Below are 20,286 nucleotides of genomic sequence, written 5' to 3'. Positions count from 1 at the left end.
CGCTAACTTTAACTTTGACCAAGGGTTGACCAGTTTGACTTTCGAGGAAATTATAGTAAATGGGGAATTCATAGGAGTGGATCATTGGTGGTTGTAGGTGTTGGTGTTTGGAGCCGTGTTGCGGGAGTTTGATATTTCAGTTTCGATCGATATTGTGAGGTGAGTTGTCCTCACTATACTAACAGGGTCGAAGGCACCCATGTCGACCCTTATTTTTAGATTGATATCCTGGTCATTGCATGATGATATGCTTAGTGAACTGTTAGGTCGGTATCCTCGTATATAGGATGATGCTATGTTAGTGACCGGTTAGGTCGGTATCCTGGTAAATAGGATGATGCTATGATTAGTGATCTGTTAGATCGGTTTGAGTGTTTACATATGCTAGCATTTGTTATCTATGTGTTGATTGTATGACTGGGGGTGGGTTGAGGTGGACCTGCTTTGTGTTGTAGGCCAATATACATAGGGCAGCACGGATAGATTGCAGGCCATGGGGCATATCAGTCAAGTCGAAGGCCCAGAGAACGATCAAGACAGACTAAAGGCCCAGTGAGGTGGACCAGACATGCTAAAGGTTCTGAGAGTGGGCCATATAGACTGAAGGTCTAATGAGGGCGGTCAATTTATATTGTAGACTCTATATGCATGATGCTTGTTATTATATGGTTAAGGTTTGTATGGCGTTGATATTTTGGGAAAACTCACTAAGCTTCGGGTTTAGAATTTTGGATTTTGTTTCAGGTACTTTGGTTGATCACGAGAAGGCGAAGGCCTGATCGTGCACCTCCTCGTATTTTTATGATTTGATTTCTGAGATACTTTGACATGAAACTATTTTGAAAATATTTTGTAATAAATGATGGTTTTTGAATGCTTGAAAAAGTTTTAAATTTTCATGAATTTTATGGATGTTACATCGGGTATGGGGACGGGTATTGCAGTCTCCGCCAATATCCGCCCAGTGAGAAATCACCCCGTCTAAATAGCAAGTTCTTGAAAAGGTGTGACAAATATGATTATATCACAGAAAAAAAAGTTTGACAAAAATGACATCACTTCTTCTAGCGTTACAATTATAATGCAAAAGATGCCAACTTAAGGCACTTAGTCTGATCAATCTTAAAAATCCATCAAATAGACTGAAGGACAATTGAATCTAAAAGTTCTTTGGCCTTCGGCTTGTAAACTTTGAAAATATAAGTATTAGGAAATAACAAAATAATAATCTCCCCAACATGTTCATGAGCGTCGTGTATGCTTTGCTCCAATAATCTACTCTAATAAATAATTTTTTTTGTCACGTGTCACATTCTCATTTATTTTGCCACATATCATTTTGTGATTATTTTGAATTACTTTTTCTCCGTATGTCATTTTATGAGTTTTTTTTATTTTATTAAATTCTACATAATATTTTAATGTAGTAATTACAATAAATGTTGTAATAAATGAATATCAATTTCATTAATGAACTTATATTTTAATTTCAAATTTTCAATTTTTTTTTGTTTATTTATCTAAATTATTTGTTAAATTTAAAAGATAAAAACAACATTTCAATTTTAGACATTTATATTTAATTTTTTTTTTAATTAACCTATATAATACATGAGTGTCACAACATTACAATGAATAAATATCATTGGATCTTACAAAATACCGACTAGCTGCCATCATTTATTTTACCTTTTTTATTTTACTTATTTTTCTTATTCCTTATTTTCACTTTATCTTATTTTCTTCTCATGTACATTTCCCAAATACATTTGAATTCGTATTTATATTTTTTTTATTAATATTATCAATGTTTTTCTTAAAATATAATTAGTTACAAAAGATATTACATCCGTTGCAAATCAAAAAATGAAGAAATTTGACAATAAGTTATTAGAGTAAATTACACGAATGGTCCCTGTGGTATAGGGTAATTTGTGCGTTTGGTCCCTAACTTATTTTTTTAACTCGGAAAGTCCCTACTGTTTGTTTTTGTTACGCGCTTGGTCCTTATCTTACCTAAAAAAATATTTTTCCCTTGATTTTTTAATTTATTTAATTAAACACACCTCCAACCCTACCCCTCTCATCTTACCTTACATACCCCATTATTTTTCTCTATTTAAATAATAGTTTTTTAAGATAAGATAGGGACCAAACGTGTAACAAAAACAAACAGTAGGGATCAAGTGCGTAACAAAACCAAATAGTAGGGACCTTCCGAGTTAAAAAAATAAGTTAGGGACCAAACGTGCAAATTACCCCAAACCATAGGGACCATTCATGTAATTTACTCAAGTTATTAACACTTGTTTTTGTTACTTGGGAGTTTCCTCGTCTTTTGAGAAGTCAACATCTAGACCCAAAAAAAGTGAAAGCCTTACCAACGAATGTGACAACTTGTTGGCCACCCTGAAATTTTGGATTTAATACCGACTTTTGGACTAGTAAGTAACACATGGCACAACTCTCCTCTCTCTCTGCCCGATCGATCTCCTTCCTCGTTTCCTCCATCATCACTTTGTGGGTGTATTCCTCTGGGTGGATTTCACAACATTTCGTCATTGTCTTGCTTTATTCACAACAACAAAGAAACTTCCTTTCGATTAACCTTCGCATGTCTCTGGATAGCTCATCGGGTTGGGAAATTAGGTCTCTCTTTACAGTTGTCCTTTGTTTACAGTTTATCCCCAAAGACGATTACGATGTTGTGTCTTATTCTTGATCTCCTTTCACATTTCATGAGGCGACTTACCCAGGAAAGATACAGTTGTTTTCCAGTGTCCCATAGTTATACCCTTGAGAAGTGTAATACATTCACCGAGTGAGAATTATATCCCTAAACGGATCATTTTATACGTTCATAGCATCAAATTAAGATAGAAACTCGTTTCTGTAAATAACAATCGAAATTAGTTGAGTTCACGGGGAAAGAAAAACAAATCTTTCAAGTTTTGTAAGGATCCAGTCTCTTGGAACAAGTTTCTCGTCTTCCTTGAAGTTTCGTGGGTATTGTGTCTAGATGAAGAAGGAAATTCGACAAATGCATCTTAAAACATTAGCCCATTATTTTCTTATACTTGTATGTGGTATAGGGCTTGGGGCCACACTAATCTTTTGCCTTTATAGTATACCCTTAAACTCAAAATCTAAGCAAGTATTCACATTCCAAGTTCCATCCACCATAATCGATAATCAACGTTCAGGGCTTTTCCCTTTAAATCCCCAAATGCAAAACAGAACTGAAATCACCACTCCTCCTACCAATATCATCGTCACCAACACCACCACCAGAACGATTAAAGAGCCAACAGAAACACCAAAGCCATCTGCCACAAGTGCGTTTTTACACAGAATGAAAGATGATGAGTTGTTTTGGAGAGCATCGATGGTTCCTAGAATACGCAAGACTCCATTCAAGAAGACGCCAAAGGTTGCATTCATGTATTTAGTAAGAGGAAGGTTGCCATTATCTCCCCTTTGGGCTAGGTTCTTTCGTGGTTATAAGGGGTTTTACTCCATTTATGTTCATACACAACCATATTTTGTTGGTGAAGTGGCTCCTGAACCGATGTTTCAAGGACGAAGAATTCCAAGTGAGGTATGTTAATTATGTGTCAAATCGCTTTTGTGTTTTTATCTTTTACTTCATAATTTTTACACCAATTATATTACATCGCCACTAAAATTCAATAATTTAATTCACATACATAAAATATGTAACACACCCCTAGTACAGAGAACATGTAATACGTTTCACTTTAGATTATAATTGTCCAAAAAATTAAGAGCGACATGGCTTTTTGTAGCATAGTGATCGAATATGTATTTCCCAATTACAATCAGTCTTATAACTAGATTCACCATTGCCAATTGAGAGGGCGAGGGGTATGTGACTATACTCAAATTTGGCTCATGGTGTACTTTCTATAACATTGTTGTTCTATTTTTCATGAAAAATAAAGATTCTTGTTTTTCAAATCCCTTTTCAGTGGACACCTACTCTAGAGTTTCTTTCTCTCCGTTAACCAATACTGTTCATGGTGCGTTTGAATCAAAGTGAAAAGTAGTCATAAACAAAATGTCCAAGCTTTCAAAATGCTAATGCATGATGGACGATACAAATGAACAAAAACTTGCTAGAAGGATACAAATGAATCAAAATTAGAATTTATAAACAATAAGATATACTTAATGTACAATGCATGGTGCAGGTGGTTACGTGGGGAGAAATAAGTATGGTGGAAGCCGAACGTCGGCTATTAGCCAGTGCATTACTTGATTTCAATAACGAAAGATTTGTGCTTCTTTCTGAAGCATGCATTCCTCTTTACAACTTCTCAACCATCTACCCATATCTAATCAACTCCAAACAGACATTTGTGGAGTGCTATGATAAAGAGGGACCAGTGGGGCGTGGACGATATGACCACAACATGGAACCAGCAGTTACAGTGGATCAATGGCGAAAAGGCTCGCAGTGGTTTGAAGTTGATCGCCACCTAGCCCTAGAGATTATTTGTGATAGGAAATATTACCCTTTGTTTCGAGACTATTGCAAACCTGCTTGTTATTCAGATGAGCATTACATCCCCACATTCTTATATATAGAGTTCAAGGAAGATAATTCAGATCGGACGTTAACTTATGTTGACTGGTCAAAAGGTGGACCTCATCCCTACAAGTTTGGAAAATGGGAGGTGACACTTTCTTTGTTGAGACAAATGCAGAATGGAACCGAGTGTATGTATAATGGAGAGCGAACAAGAGTTTGCTTTTTGTTTGCTAGAAAGTTTGTACCAAGTTCTTTGCTTAGGTTATTAGAGCTAGCTCCGGAAGTAATGAATTTTTGAAGTTAACTTGTAAAACCTTTAATTGCAATCAAGAAAAATGTTGGTTCCTTTTGTTTTTATATTACGGGCATATTAATGTAGTATTAGGTGTGTATTAAACAGATTGATTAAATAAAAATTATATATAAATGTGTAAATCTTAAACATTTTTTAAGGTAAAATTTTGAAATAAATATAAACGAAATAATGAATAATTAAGAAATTCAATATACACTAATAAAAAACCTATTGATAAATTTTCAAAGAATTATTTGAATACAACATTAGATATATCCTATTAATTAGTTAATTACCGTTATTGTCTAAAATCAATATTTTTTAATCTGTCTCCACTTTTTACTATAGAAAATACAACATACAATTGACTATGAATGAACACGGGTTATCTAAAAAACAATCTCACTTTCGATAAACACTGCCATTGACTTTTGTTTATATTTATCGCAAAAATATAGTTGTGAAAATTGTATTCTTTTAAATGTGAAATGAATCATTTTATTCGAAGACGTCAAAGACATTCTTTGAAAAAAGTACGATTTCCTATATTATTTCATTGAACTATATCTGCTTCTATAACCCGATTACCCAGTGCTATAACCCTTAGTCTCGATCCATTACAAAAATCATATTTCTGATCAATATTCCTTATTAACATAACTTGAACAACTTATAATACTAACTTATGAATTGACAAACCTGATGGTTTAAGATCATTTAAAACATCAAACGACTATAAACTTTCATTAAAGTCATCATGAACATAATTTGAATTTCTAATTTCCTTATTAATTTTATAGGTGCTCTTAGTAGTTTAGTGTTTATTTGTTTCTTTGATTTTTCAACATCACGTTTTTTTTTATCTACAAAGACAATACAACAAAAAACTAATGTTTACTCCAAAATGGATGTTCGAGAGAAAGTGGTATTTTTTTCTATTTTCTTAAAAAAAACTTAAAAATTGTTAAATTACATAATTTACCTTTATAAAACTTAATTTACTTGCAAAGGTCTACAATCTTCATACTGTTAACCGTTTCAGGGTATAATTCCCTTGAGTTAATCAGATTTCAATTTAAGACTTTAATCTGGTTACTTATAAATGTTTCACTTTATCCTGGTTTTTAACATCTGTAAACGAATTATAAACAAAATATATAAATCCGGTTTTTTATATTTTGGAGAATTTAGTTACGGGTTATTTGGTTTGTTTTTTCATGTAAACTGAAAAATCTTTCAAATGAAAAAAAATCTGGAATAAAAGTTATATTCTACCAATATATTTTCTTAATGCATATGGTTCATCAAAATTTCAATTTATAAAACACACATTATATATATCAAATAACGAAAAAAATAAGTCAAATATAGAGGAATCCATAGCATTTGATGTTTTTTTTTTCCTTTAAATGAAGATGATGAAAATATGAAGTGTAAAACAAAAATTACAATAAAAATGTTCACTCTATCCCTTGAATTAAACACACAATATGGGCCACAACAGGTCCTCCATAAAGTAATAAAAGCAAAAACAAAAAATACAAAGACAAAAACTGTAACACATGGTTTCTGGTATGTATATGAAATCATAATTTATTCCTTTTTGTATAGAAACTTGACGAGTTTGAGGCCCCAAACTCATCGAGTAGAGATGGATTGGGACACGGGTTAAGAAGTCTACTTGACGAGTTGAGTAGCCTCAACTCGACGAGTAGGCTAGCTGAATGAAATCCTAATGTTCAGGGTTTTGCACCCTATTTAAACACCTTAACACCCATAACCTAGCCTCATTTTCACCCTCCATTATCCCAAACCCTAATCTCGAAACCCTAATTCACTTTTTAGAGTTTTGAGCCAACTTTTGTGCATTCTTGGTGATTTTGAAGAAGAAGGTACTTGAAGAATGAGCAACGACGTGTAGGAGGAGAGTAGATCCAGAAGTTTGGCTTCATTTCTGGTTTATCTGAGGTATAAAGCTCCTACCTTATCTATAGCATGCTTAGATCTAGTTTTAGGTTGCTTTCTTCATGTTTTGGTCCAAGTATGTAGGTTTTTGGGATTTGGATGTCCCATGTGGGCAATCCCTTCAGATCTGGGGTCTTGAGGGGACTTCATGGCATATAGGTGCAAACTTTATGGCTATGGAAGTCCAATGCAACTTGTAGACTATCTTTTTGGTCTTTTGAGCCAAGTAGGTCATGCATGAAAGTAAAGATAGGAACTTTACGTGACCAAATCGTCCCTAGAGTCCAAATCTATGACCTCAAGGTCTATCTTGAAGTTTTGATGGCTTTTGGAGTTCGATCTAAGCCATTTTGAGTAAGGGTTAGAGCTCATTTCTTCTAGGATGAGTCTTAATGTGTAAAGTTAGAAACTTTACCCTCCTAGATGTGTATTTGGCCCAGATCTGAATATGAGCCTTAGATTCAAAGAATGATGGCTTAATACATTAAGAAGGCTTAACAGACTAAAGAACTCGACGAGTTTATAGAGGAACTCGAAGATTTGGGTCGAAGTGTCCCGATTCTCTTAAAAGGAAGAACTCGATGAGTTCAAGGGCGACCTCGACGAGTTAATTTTCTGAAGTCCCGGTTCTGTTGTGTCACACTCCCAAACCAGAACAACAGAAATGTCTCGGGGTGGATGATTTCATGTAAATTATCATAACAAATAAATAATAGTGATCAAAGCTATGCAACCTAAATAATAAGTTTATATTGAATCCAAAACATTGTTGTCACACCCCAAAACCAAGAACGGCGGAAACGTACTGGGGTGGAGGACGTCATGTAAAGTATCACAACAGTGTAAAGTAGTAAACAAGCAACAACATCATTCATTGCATTAATAGTAAGATTTTAATACATGTGTGTTCTTTCATAGAAAAAGACATGAAAATAAGTAATCAAAATAAAAGATGAGTCTTGACTGCTCTGTCTTCTCAAAACCTGGTCATCGTACCTGTCTACTGGTGACCTGAGAATACAAGTTATTTTGATAGCATAGATCAGCATAAAAGTTGGCGAGTTCATAAGTATTTAATGTCATTGTTTGTATGAAAACGTTTGTAAGTGTTTGATGTATAAGTTTGTAAATGTTTACAGTAAATGTTTGTATAAGTTTGAAGAAAATGTATATAAATGTACAATGTAAATGTTTGTATAAGTAATTGTATCTCCTAGAAAATCATATATTTTCTACTAAAAGTAGCCTTCTACCAAGGTATCAAAGTTCTACATGTTTGTTTTTTGTAAAAGTGTGTATCCTTCCCAAGTGTGACTATCATTAACAAAATATAGTTTATACATTACCGATTACGTGAGAAGATCACAAAATGAATGCAATGGGGAAAATATTAAAGTACTGTAGTATTGTATTACAGTAACCACTGCTGTACTTATTGTCTTAAATCGATTGTTTAAGGTATGATGTGATGGCTAGTTCCCGTACTAAATGTTCTCCATGTCAAAAGATTCTGGGAACCAAACACGACTTGGCAAACCGGTGGTTGCATCGTGTACATCCACATTAAAGTTATATGATCATGTATACCCAATTTTACTATCACCTTTTGTTTAGAACAATGAGTTAGTGATTCATTGGTATAATTAGACCATGTAGTTGTTGTATGCTATAGCATCTTAGTATGTATTGTTTCTCGTTATAGTATTGTTTATCTGTTCCTCATCATAGTATAGTTGTATAGTTTCTCATAATAGTATCGTTGTATAGTTTCTCATCATAGTATAGTTGTATAGTTTCTCATCAAAGTATAGTTGTATAGTTTCTCATCATATTAAGTAGTGACTCATGAATGAACTGACTCTTTGTATGCTTCATTGGACTAAAAGTAGTAAGTAGTATAACCCTAAACTATACATATTATAGTTTACTAGTAGACTTTTTATGACTGAATGTATTGAAATGAGATAAAAGTCTTTACATCGGTACATATATACATAATACATAACTAAGGGTTTAATGACGCTCGGACAAACAACCGGGTACTCTAAGTCCACAACCAAACAAGGAACAGGAAGTAAAGTGAGTTATCAGTCCTAAGTCCTTCAAACCTTATTTATATAACTATATATGTAATAGTAGACATGGTTTTTACAATATATAAGTTTGAAAACAGTAAAAGAAAGGTTTGGTATACAAAAGTGAATTTGATAAAGAGTTTGACATGTAAAATAGTTTGATAAGCAGTTTGATAGTTATTAAATCCATCGATTGATAGTTATTAATCACATGTGATTGATATAATAACTATGATATTCAACTTGTATCCCCCCATATAAACATTTAAAATCATTTAAAAGGTTGGTTAAGGGGTATGAACTCACCTATAGTGAGTGGATTGGATGGAGGTGTCGGACATGGTGCTAGGTGTCCAGTGAAGACTTGAACACACACAATGATCCTAGTTAACATATAATAAAACATATATGTATCCAATTAGTCATTTAACTACTAATTAACTAAGTTAAGACACGCTAGGACACAGAAACCCTTTGATTCAAGTGCTATAGGTACCAAAGGGTTGCATCTAAAGGTTGTATGGTATGGCGCGCATTGGAGTTTATGGCTCAAGGACCACTCGTTATGGAGTTTACGGCCTAAGGTCATTTCCACCATGATTTTATGGCCGTAAACTCATGATACTAAGTGCCATTTGGTGTTTTGAGGTCTTATAAGTCAAGATTTAGCATCCAATGTTCAAGTCGAAGCCTTAGGAAGCATTAGGGGCACAATATCACCACATTATAGAGCTTATGGCCTAAGGACCATTTCCTTATGATTTTATGGCTATAAACTCTATGGGGAATTGGTTTCTTTGATGTTTAAGGTCATAAACACTTCAAGGAAGTGATCTAGACTAGTGTCCAAGGCTTAGGAAGGAACTAGGGTGCATTTTACCCTGTTTATAAGGGTTCACGGCCCAAGAACATTCCTTGGCTGTAAACACCATTGACCTTGTGATTCATTGTGTTTTCTTGGTGCAAACAAGTCCATTTAAAGTGTATAATAATCTAGGATAAGTGTACTTACAATCTAGAAGCTTGATTGGTTGTTTAAGGTCTAAGAACACTAGTGTGTGTTCTTGGTATTCTTGGTGAAACTTGAAGATCTATGAAAACATGATTTTTGTTGGATGAAATCATGAGGGAATGCTAGGTTAAGAGGTGTATCAACAAGTCAAGGAAGAACACTTACTAGTTTTGAAGATCTAGGGATGGAATGTGGATGATACTTGAGAGCAAAACCGAGTTCTAGGCTTGAAATGGCATGAATGAATCAAAATGGCTAAGTTTTTCTTATATAGGCATGGAGTTTACGGCCCCCATACCATTTGGGCCGTAAAATCCAAACTCTTGGAGTTTTGGAACTTAAATGTTGCACACTTTCCCCTAAAGTATCCTCTCTCCAGTTATCTCTTGTAGTACTAGGCTTTAGAACACTCAAATTGACTTTAAACCGGTTAAAAATTAGCAGAAAGTATTTAACTTTTAATTGAAGTGCTTGACTGTACAGGATAAAATATTTTGGGTTGTCATATCATTCCCCCGTTAAAGGGAATTTCGTCCTGAAATTAGAGTTTAGGTAAGGAAGTAGGCATGAATAATCAAGTAAAGAGATGAGGATAATTCAGTTTTGATTGATCCTCGCGCTCCCAAGTGAATCTAGGTCCTCGCTTGGTATTCTAGCGACCCTTCACTAATGGGATGCGGCTTTGCTTCGTTTGTTTCACCTCTCGGCCCATGGTCACTACAGTTCTTCCACAAAGTTGAGGATCTTGTTGATCTCGATCTCGTCGAGTAGGATTACAAGAGTCTCGTCGGACATACACTTTTTCAAGTTCGAGACGTGGAAGGTAGAATGTACGTTACTGAGTCGCGGGGTAAGTTGAGTCGTGGATGCTTCTTTGCTCTTTCTTACTACGTGAGTAGATAAGTAGGTCATTTATAAGGAAGATGACGAACTGATCCAAGTAAGGACGACATACCCTATTCATTACGTTCATGAATACTACGGGCGCATTGGTCTTATCCGGGAGGTATCACTACAGACTTGTAGTGTCTGTATTGTGTCCGGAAGGTTGTCCTCGGGACATCCTGCTCTAACACTTGTAACTGGTGATACTCGGATCTTAGATCCATCTTCAAAGGGTAATTTGTTCCCCGCGGTTGGTCAAACTATCCATCTATGCGAGGCAGAGGGTAATGATTTCTAATGGGAATTTTGTCGAGGTCTCTGTAGTCGGTGCACATACTAAACAATCTGTTTTTCTTTTTGATGAACTAGACTGGAATTCCACAGGGTAAGGAGCTCAGTCTTAATAAGCCATTGCTGAGCAGTTCGTGAAGTTTGACCGGACAGTTCTTGCATCCCTGTAGGTGCTAGACTATAGGGCGAATTGGTTACAGGGGTAGCATTTTATTAGATTCTAAGTTTGTTCGCATGTCAAAGCGATTACTCGTAGTCTTGGGCAGTCTCTGTCCTGAAGTTCATATTAGAAGTCCTACATGGTTTATCGATCATAGTCTCGTGTATACGAGTCATATATAATTATGATTGAAAAGGTAGTCGAAGAAATTATTCTTCTTTAAGATCACATCCAAACAAGGAAAAAAAGCTAAAGCGGAATTATCAATTCTAAACCTGTAGAACATTGATTATATACCACCCTTGTGTATACATTCTTCAGCGATAGATCAACCATAAGGGTCTTTGGATTGAACTTGACGTACTGTATGGGTGGTATTCCGGGGAGGTTTCTTCGGGAAGGTTATGAAATATAGGATATCCCACACATGAGTATCTTGGAGTTCTGGATTGACGGTTGCGCTAGAAAGGCAATTTTGGAGAAAGAGATTTACGTATGAAACTGGTACTATGAGGATCGAATTGACTCAAGTTGTATGATTATACCAGACTCACTTGGAAATAAAGGCATTAGATTTGATCATAAAGGCATTACAGACAAAACACAATAGTGCAACTTTTTAACAGAGCAATATTACTTTAGATTAACTAAAGATTACTGCTGCAAACTAGGTATACTACAAAAGGCAAGTATACGCAGTACGAGGGTCCCTTGACTGACGGGATCTTGCAAAAGATAAGAATCGAGTTGAAGTAGTTTTAAATAGTTTAAAAGCATACTTAATTACTGCCGATTGGAAGTGAACCTATGTTATAGTAGGGTCCTTTGTTGCCTTTTTCCATTCTAAGGTCAAACTCCTCCTGTTCCACTGTCATTCTTCTCTGTTGGGCAGTCCCTCTTGAAGTGTCCCATCACCCCACATAAATGGCATATCCAGGAAATTTCGACATTGGTGGTTGAAGTAATGTGTTGGATCTAAGTCCTACAGAAGCTGGTAGTGTGTCCGTTCTTGTTGCAGTTATTGCAGTGTAACAGAAGACAACTACCTAGATGATGGAAGCTGCACTTATTGCACTTTGGTAGGTTACCAACATACTGTCTGGCTGGGTTAGGGATAACTAGGATACCAGAAGGGATGGTAGTAGGAGTTACAGGCGTCGTGGCCGCGAAGGCTGCCACAGGTTGTTGTCCTTTGCTCGTCCCTTTGGGTGATTTGCCTTTAAATCTTTCCCAAAAATTTCGTTTGTTAGTCTTGGGTTTGAGATTCGGATTGTCATGGTAGTTTGTTACTCGTTGATGTACTTGATTGTTACTTTGATTGGAATGATTGATAACAATCCCACTAACATTTGCGTTGTTAGCATTAAGGTGAGTCATGACAGCTGAGACTGCGGCTTGAAAGGTAGCTTCATCAATCTGAAGAGTTGGTGTTTGGTTGATGGGTTGTTTACTTTTCTTCAACGGCATGATTCTGTCACACGAAAAGAAAATGAGTTCGTGAGCAATTTTGGTTGAACCTAGATGTATTCTGATCATTCATGTAAAGAGGAGAAGTATGTTCTCGATGGTTTGACCTACATCCCTATGATGCAGTCCTAGTATAGAGTAGAAGTAAGTTGATAGAATGGTCTCAAGACGTTTTCCGTCCAAACCAGGGTATTATTGGTTGCTGGATAACATGATCCAACCTTTAAAAGAGAATTGGAAATGATCTTAGAGTTAAATTACTATAGTCCAATAACTTGACTAGAGGGGCTTTCAGATAGACTCAAATTAAAGTATGATGAAAGTATTTAAACAAAGAGTGAAACAGATGTTAGTCGACTGTCAATATCATTGATGTTTAAGATGTAATAAGTTTGGGAATATTAACCTTGTAGTAGGTCTTACATCTTATTCGGAGTAGAAAAGTCTTTGACAGTAGAAAGGTCTAATCAAAAGTACTTACAGTACAAGGTAGTTACATAGAAAAGTGCTACCTAGGACATAGACAGGAAAATGGTTCCTTAAAAAAAGGGAGGAAAGTAAAGCACCTCCTACTGGTGACGGTCACCTCTATAGTGAACCCTTATTTCAGCTAGTTGATGTTCCATATCAAGCAGGTATCATTCGTACACCCTATGGCGTACTCGGAGCTCTATGACTTCGTCTCGAGTTTCAGCTAGTGCTTGCAGCAGGGTCTCATAGTCTCTCTCAGACCTCTCATGAGTATTTTCAAGGAAATTGGTGCGGAGGGTATGCATTCCTGCATTGGCATCAACCTCTGTGATACGATGGAGAGCCGTCCTGCCCTGAATTTCGTTTTGGGCAACTCTACGGACCAGGATTGGCAGAACGCTGTCTGCTGAGCCCCCTTCACTTAAGTTGTAGAAGCTTCAGTCTCCATTAAACGACATAGGTTGATCTTTCTCTTCGCTCCATGTTTCCAAGCATTCTACCCAAGGAGGCGTCGGGCCATGAAAAGCCGGACGAGGGTTAGGATTTGGAATGGGAGCTACCGGGGGTAGGTTCTCAACCTCGGGCTCAGAGTTAGCACCATCCAAAAAGTGTTCATCATGGTGATCATCCAAAGGGATTGGATGATCATCCTCTGGTTCTTCTCCAAACCATCCAACATTGTCTTCATTCGGAAGGTACGGATCGTCGTGGGGATGGAGTCCAGCCATGTTATCTACCCGAGAATTGGGGTAAAGAAATAATTATTAGTCTTACTAACTAGATAGTTATAAGATAATATTCATTATTTACTTCATTATTTTTAAAGCGCATACCAGTTATATGTAATCAAAACAGGATAGGCCTTCGAATAAGTGACCATAACTCTAAATTCACAAGGAACAGGGGTAAAGCAAAAATTCATAGATTCTAAGTCTATGTCATCCTAGTTAGACATAACCTTAGTGTATCAACTTAGAAACTATTGACCTAGTAATGAAGATCTTTTTAGTTCTCAACTAAGTACCTATAGTAACACAGGATATTCCTAATGTCTTTATCGTAGTAGTGTTGGTAAGTTTTTAGACTTGTTGCCATATCACAACCATTCTTGGGCATATGCTAATCACTCCTCGGACCAGCATAGTTGATTAGGCTATGCCACTCCCAGGACTGGCCATACATCCTCGAGCTTACTTGTGATATTCAACAATCGTAATACTTTTGTTCTTGTCGTTATGACACTGATTTTAGTATGAATGTAGGTATGTATACCTAGTTAAATATTTTATTATTTAAAAGTATAAACTCTTGGTTAGAGTATTTTAATCCCATTGTATTTATAGTCTGTATATCTTTTATGGGTTGATATACTCAATTCACTATAAACAATGCTCTGATACCAATCTGTCACACCCCAAAACTAAGAACGGCGGAAACATTCTGGGGTGGAGGACGTTATGTAAAGTATCACAACAGTGTAAAGTAGTAAATAAGCAACAACATCATTCATTGCATTAATAGTAAGATTTTAATACATGTGTGTTCTTTCATAGAAAAAGACATGAAAATAAGTAATCAAAATAAAAGATGAGTCTTGACTACTCCATCTTCTCAAAACCTATTCATCGTACCTGTCTACTGGTGACCTGAGAATACAAGTTATTTTGATAGCATAGATCAGCATAAAAGTTGGCGAGTTCATAAGTATTTAATGTCATTGTTTGTATGAAAACGTTTGTAAGTGTTTGATGTACAAGTTTGTAAATGTTTACATTAAATGTTTGTATAAGTTTGAAGAAAATGTTTATAAATGTACAATGTAAAGGTTTGTATAAGTAATTGTATCTCCTAGAAAATCATATAATTGCGACTAAAAGTAGCCTTCTACCAAGGCATCAAAGTTCTTCATGTTTGTTTTTTGTAAAAGTGTGTATCCTTCCCAAGTGTGACTATCATTAACAAAATATAGTTTATACATTACCGATTATGTGAGAAGATCACAAAATGAATGCAATGGGGAAAATATTAAAGTACTGTAGTACTGTATTTCAGTAACCACTGCTGTAGTTATTGTCTTAAATTGATTGTTTAAGGTATAATGTGATGGCTAGTTCCCGTACTAAATGTTCTCCGTGTCAAAAGATTCTGGGAACCAAACACGACTTGGCAAACCGGTGGTTGCATCATGTACATCCACATTAAAGTTATATGATCATGTATACCCAATTTAACTATCACCGTTTGTTTAGAACAATGAGTTAGTGATTCATTGGTATAATTAGACCTTGTAGTTGTTGTATGCTATAGCATCTTAGTATGTATTGTTTCTCGTTATAGTATTGTTTATCTGTTCCTCATCGTAGTATAGTTGTATAGTTTCTCATAATAGTATCGTTGTATAGTTTCTCATCATAATATAGTTGTATAGTTTCTCATCATAGTATAGTCGTATAGTTTCTCATCATAGTATAGTTTTATAGTTTCTCATCATATTAAGTGGTGACTCATGAATGAACTAACTGTTTGTATGCTTCATTGGACTAAAAGTAGTAAGTAGTATAACCCTAAACTATACCTATTATAGTTTACTAGTAGAGTTTGTATGACTAAATGTATTGAAATGAGATAATAATCTTTATATCTCTACATATATACATAATACATAACTAAGGGTTCAACGACACTCGGACAAACAACCGGGTACTCTAAGTCCACAACCAAACAAGGAACAGGAAGTAAAGTGAGTTATCAGTCCTAAGTCCTTCAAACCTTATTTATATAACTATATATGTAATAGTAGACATGGTTTTTACAATATATAAGTTTGAAAACTGTAAAAGAAAGGTTTGGTATACAAAAGTAAATTTGATAAAGAGTTTGACATGTAAAATAGTTTGATAAGCAGTTTGAAGTCATATGTTTGGTAAAACAGTTTGAAAGTATATTAAATCCATCGATTAATAGTTATTAATCACATGTGATTGATTTAATAACTATGATATTCAACTTGTATCCCCCCATATAAACATTTAAAATCATTTAAAAGGTTGGTTAAGGGGTATGAACTCACCTGTAGTGAGTGGATTGGATGGAGGTGTCGGACATGGTGCTAGGTGTCAAGTGAAGACTTGAACACACACAATGATCCTAGTTAACATATAATAAAGCATATATGTATCCAATTAGTCATTTAACTACTAATTAACTAAGTTAAGACACCCTAGGACATGGAAACACTTTGATTCAAGTGCTATAGGTACCAAAGGGTTGCATTTAAAGGTTGTATGGGATGACATTGGAGTTTATGGCCCAAGGACCACTCCTTATGGAGTTTACGGCCTAAGGTCATTTCCCCCATGAGTTTATGGCCGTAAACTCATGGTAATAAGTTCCATTTGGTGTTTTGAGGTCTTATAAGTCAAGATTTAGCATCCAATTTTCAATTCAAAGCCTTAGGAAGCATTAGGGGCACAATATCACCACATTATAGAGTTTACGGCCTAAGGACCATTTCCTTATGATTTAACGACCATAAACTCTATGGGGACTTGGTTTCTTTGATGTTTAAGGTCCTAAAAACTTCAAGGAAGTGATCTAGACTAGTGTCCAAGGCTTAAGAAGGGACTAGGGTGCATTTTGCCCCACTTATAAGGGTTTACGACCCAAGAGCATTCCTTGGCCGTAAACACCTTTGATCTTGTGATTCATTGTGTTTTCTAGGTGAAAACAAGTCCTTTTCAAGTGTATAACAAGCTAGGATAAGTGTACTTACAATCTAGAACTTGATTGGGTTTAAGGTCCAAGAACACTAGTGTGTGTTCTTGGTGAAACTTGAAGATCTATGAAAATATGATTTTTGCTGGATGAAATCATGAGAGAATGCTAGGTTAAGAGGTGTATAAATAAGTCAAGGAAGAACACTTACTAGTTTTGAAGATCTAGGGATGGAATGTGGATGATACTTGGGAGCGAACCCGCGAGTTCTAGGCTTGAAATGGCAAGAATGAATCAAAATGGCAAAGTTTTTCTTATATAGGCATGGAGTTCACGGCACCCATACCATTTGGGCCATAAAATCCAAACTCTTGGAGTTTTGGAACTTAAATGTTGCACACTTTACCCTAAAGTATCCTCTCTCCAGTTATCTCTTGCAGTACTAGGCTTTAGAACACTCAAACTGACTTTAAACCGGCTAAAAATTAGCAGAAAGTATTTAACTTTTAATTGAAGTGCTTGACTGTACAAAATAGAAATTTTGGGTTGTCACAATTGTTTACTTGATACCATATACATATGACAAAAATAAATGAGTGACGCCCCATCCTCAAAACCTTTTTGGTTACCTGTCTACTAATTTCCTGAGAATACTAGTGGTTTTGAAAAGTGTCAACAATTAAGTTGGTGAGTTCATAAGAGTTTTGTATGTGAAAATCGATAAATTTTTCCTTGTAAAAATGATAGAGTGTGCTTTCAGAAAATCCAATATTTTCGTTAAAAATGAGCTGCAAGTCTTAAACCCAAAGACCAAAAATGTAAGTAATGTTATACTAGAAAATAGTATTATGTAGTTTTATCATTATATAAAACTGATTGAATGTATATTAGCCTCGTAAACCAATTATATTGTTAATACCCCATTTAAGTCATTATTACCATGCTAACAACTAGTTGGCTTGCTACGACGTCCTTCAGGTGTCGGAATGTTAGACATTTGTCACCCTAGCCAGCCCTTCCGGTCTAACTGTAGCTAACAGCTTGGGTGCAAGATTTTTTGTCCCGTATAGATCTATACAAAAGTGTCACACTCTCTTATCGAGATTCTGGTTATAATTCAGGACTTTAGTGTGTACTCTAGTAGGTGCGGTGAAGGCATGTCTCACAAATTTGTATTAACCGATTTACGTCTAGTGTAATGAAAACCCTTTTTCTTATAAATGAAAGTATTACTCCTCCATAGTGGTTACATAGTGTAAAAAATAATTATACCTTTAAATAATTATATGTTTCGTCCGAAATGATAAATTAGTATTTGTGACTCCCAGAGTATACCAAGTATAGTTTATTATGATTGTGTTGAGTATTAAAGTTGCGTCATTGGGCTTAATGTTTGGTTTATTTTGTATACTCGGTTTGGGCCTGTCCAACCGAGATTATTTATCAGGGTTTAGTATTTAAGGTGCATGCATGCATCCATAGGAAACAATGCTTTTGATAATTATTCTCATTGATTGTACTGAAACCCTAGCTCGACTCTACAGTGGAAGTTCTTGATCGAGCTCTACTGAGGCATGACTACTTTAAATCATTAAGCAATATTTGATTCCATCTTGCGTTTTATTGTTTGTTTGTTTGTTTGTTAATTTGCTTTACTGATTAACATGTTGAAGATCTAATCGATCTAAGAGTTTCTAAACTCATCAATTGGTATCAGAGCAGGAGACTGTGTAATTCATACACATCTCTTCTATTTAAGAAGATGTTAGGGTCTTTCCGCTTTGATTGATTTTCCTAGAGCCGTCATTCTTAATTGATGTAGTTCTTTAAATCAATCTTAACCTAACGTTATTTAAAAGTCTGATCTTAGAAAGGTTTTTAATCAAACATCGTCATGTCCATATATGATTCCCAGTCAAACCTAATCAATATCTCAAACAACATTGGATCTACAACGAGAATTCCTATACTGTACACTCAAGGTTATGAGGTATGGACACATCACTTTGAAGACTACGTGATTGGTTCACAAGATAATGGATACTTGATTTGGGAGGCGATAACTGTTGGTCCATTTGCTCACTCAAGCACTTCAAGAATTGTCAAAACTCAGAAGGAGTATAATCAACTCGTTAATGATGTCAAAGACATTCCTCATGATGAGAAAGAGAAGTTTCAGTGCAAAATCAAAGCTTTAAGGATGATTAGGTTTGCTTTACAATCGGACACGTTTCGATTAGTAAGTTCATGCACAATAGCGAAGGAGATTTGGGATAGGTTGAAGGAGCTATATTCTACAAATGAAGATCTTGAGCATTCCATCCAAATGTTATTGCTCTTGGAATTTGGTGACTTCAAGCAGAAGCCTGAAGAGAAGCTAATTCAAGCTTTTGATCGCTTTAATCATCTCCTCAGTAAGATGATAAAACATGGGATAGAAAGGAAAGTAATTGAACAAAAGGTCACATTTATGAATGGCCTTAGAACCAAATGGATGGTTGTGGTGTCTACTGTGAAGGCACATGAACAATTCAAGGCTTATTCTCTTCCAAAGCTAGTAGGAATATTAAAGTCACATGAGAGTGCAATGACTAAATAAATGAACGTGGTTTCCAGCATGGGTTCACTAGCTCTAATCTTCAAAGGAAAGAATGCTGTTGAAGAAGAAGAAGATTTGGATCTTACTGAGTATGATCTAACGAGTGAAGATTTTGCTGTAATGGTGTTCAATCCCAAGAATTTCATCAAAAGAAGATTCCCAGCCAATAAGAACCGAAACTGGCAGGAAAGCTACAACGTCGAGAAGGTAAAGGAGGAAACGAAAGGTGTCTCTTCGACCGAAGAACCAAAGAAAGAAGCCAAACTTGGTGGCGACTAAGGTTTTAATTGTCAATACCGTGGAGGCAAAAACCATTTTGCCAAAGATTGTATGTTGAGAAAGAAGTCTGAAAAGAATGACGAAGATGACGAGGAAGCAAAACTCGTACGACGTTTGGAGGAAATCAGGAAGAAGAAAGCTGAAACTACTAACACTATGAATGCTCTAATTGTGCAGGGAAATACTGTTGATGACGAATTTGGCAGAGTTGAAGTTTGGTCAACCGATTCTGAAGATGAAGAAGTAAGAAAGCCCACTCATGGTAGGGCTTTGTTGGTAAAAGAAGAGAAGGTTGCTAGAAAGTGTCTGATGGTGACCTCTGAGGTATCACAAATGAGAGGATATACTACTGATGGGGAACTAAATGAAGTGAAAGAGACAGAAGATAGGTGTTTTGCAGCGAAACCTGTTAGTTTGTAGATCAACGAATGTGATGAGTTGATCAAGAAGGTACAATCTATTCTTGTTTCATTAAAAATACCCGTCACAAACTATAAAAAGGAACTAAATGGATTAAAATC

The 20,286-nt window shown here is 35.6% G+C and overlaps 1 protein-coding gene across 1 annotated transcript; it reads left to right on the top strand.

The window, feature by feature from the left end:
* The first annotated feature begins 2,299 nt into the window (after nt 1-2,299).
* On the top strand, nt 2,300-4,883 carry LOC111903606 (glycosyltransferase BC10). Its single transcript, XM_042897581.1, has 2 exons — nt 2,300-3,598; nt 4,212-4,883. The coding sequence occupies exons 1-2, from the start codon at nt 3,020-3,022 to the stop codon at nt 4,848-4,850; spliced, it is 1,218 nt and encodes a 405-aa protein (XP_042753515.1). The 5' UTR covers nt 2,300-3,019; the 3' UTR covers nt 4,851-4,883.
* The last annotated feature ends 15,403 nt before the right edge of the window (nt 4,884-20,286 follow it).

Source organism: Lactuca sativa, chromosome 8, assembly GCF_002870075.4.
Source record: "Lactuca sativa cultivar Salinas chromosome 8, Lsat_Salinas_v11, whole genome shotgun sequence".
Lineage (NCBI taxonomy): Eukaryota > Viridiplantae > Streptophyta > Magnoliopsida > Asterales > Asteraceae > Lactuca > Lactuca sativa.
The sequence above is the reverse complement of the archived record's forward strand: the minus strand, read 5'-3'. Positions and strand labels throughout refer to the sequence as shown.

Coding starts and splice junctions, on each gene's coding strand:
- LOC111903606 (XM_042897581.1), top strand. CDS start 3,020: ATGAAGAAGGAAATTCGACAAATGCATCTTAAAACATTAGCCCATTAT. Junction 3,599..4,211: donor GACGAAGAATTCCAAGTGAG/GTATGTTAATTA, acceptor TGCATGGTGCAG/GTGGTTACGTGGGGAGAAAT.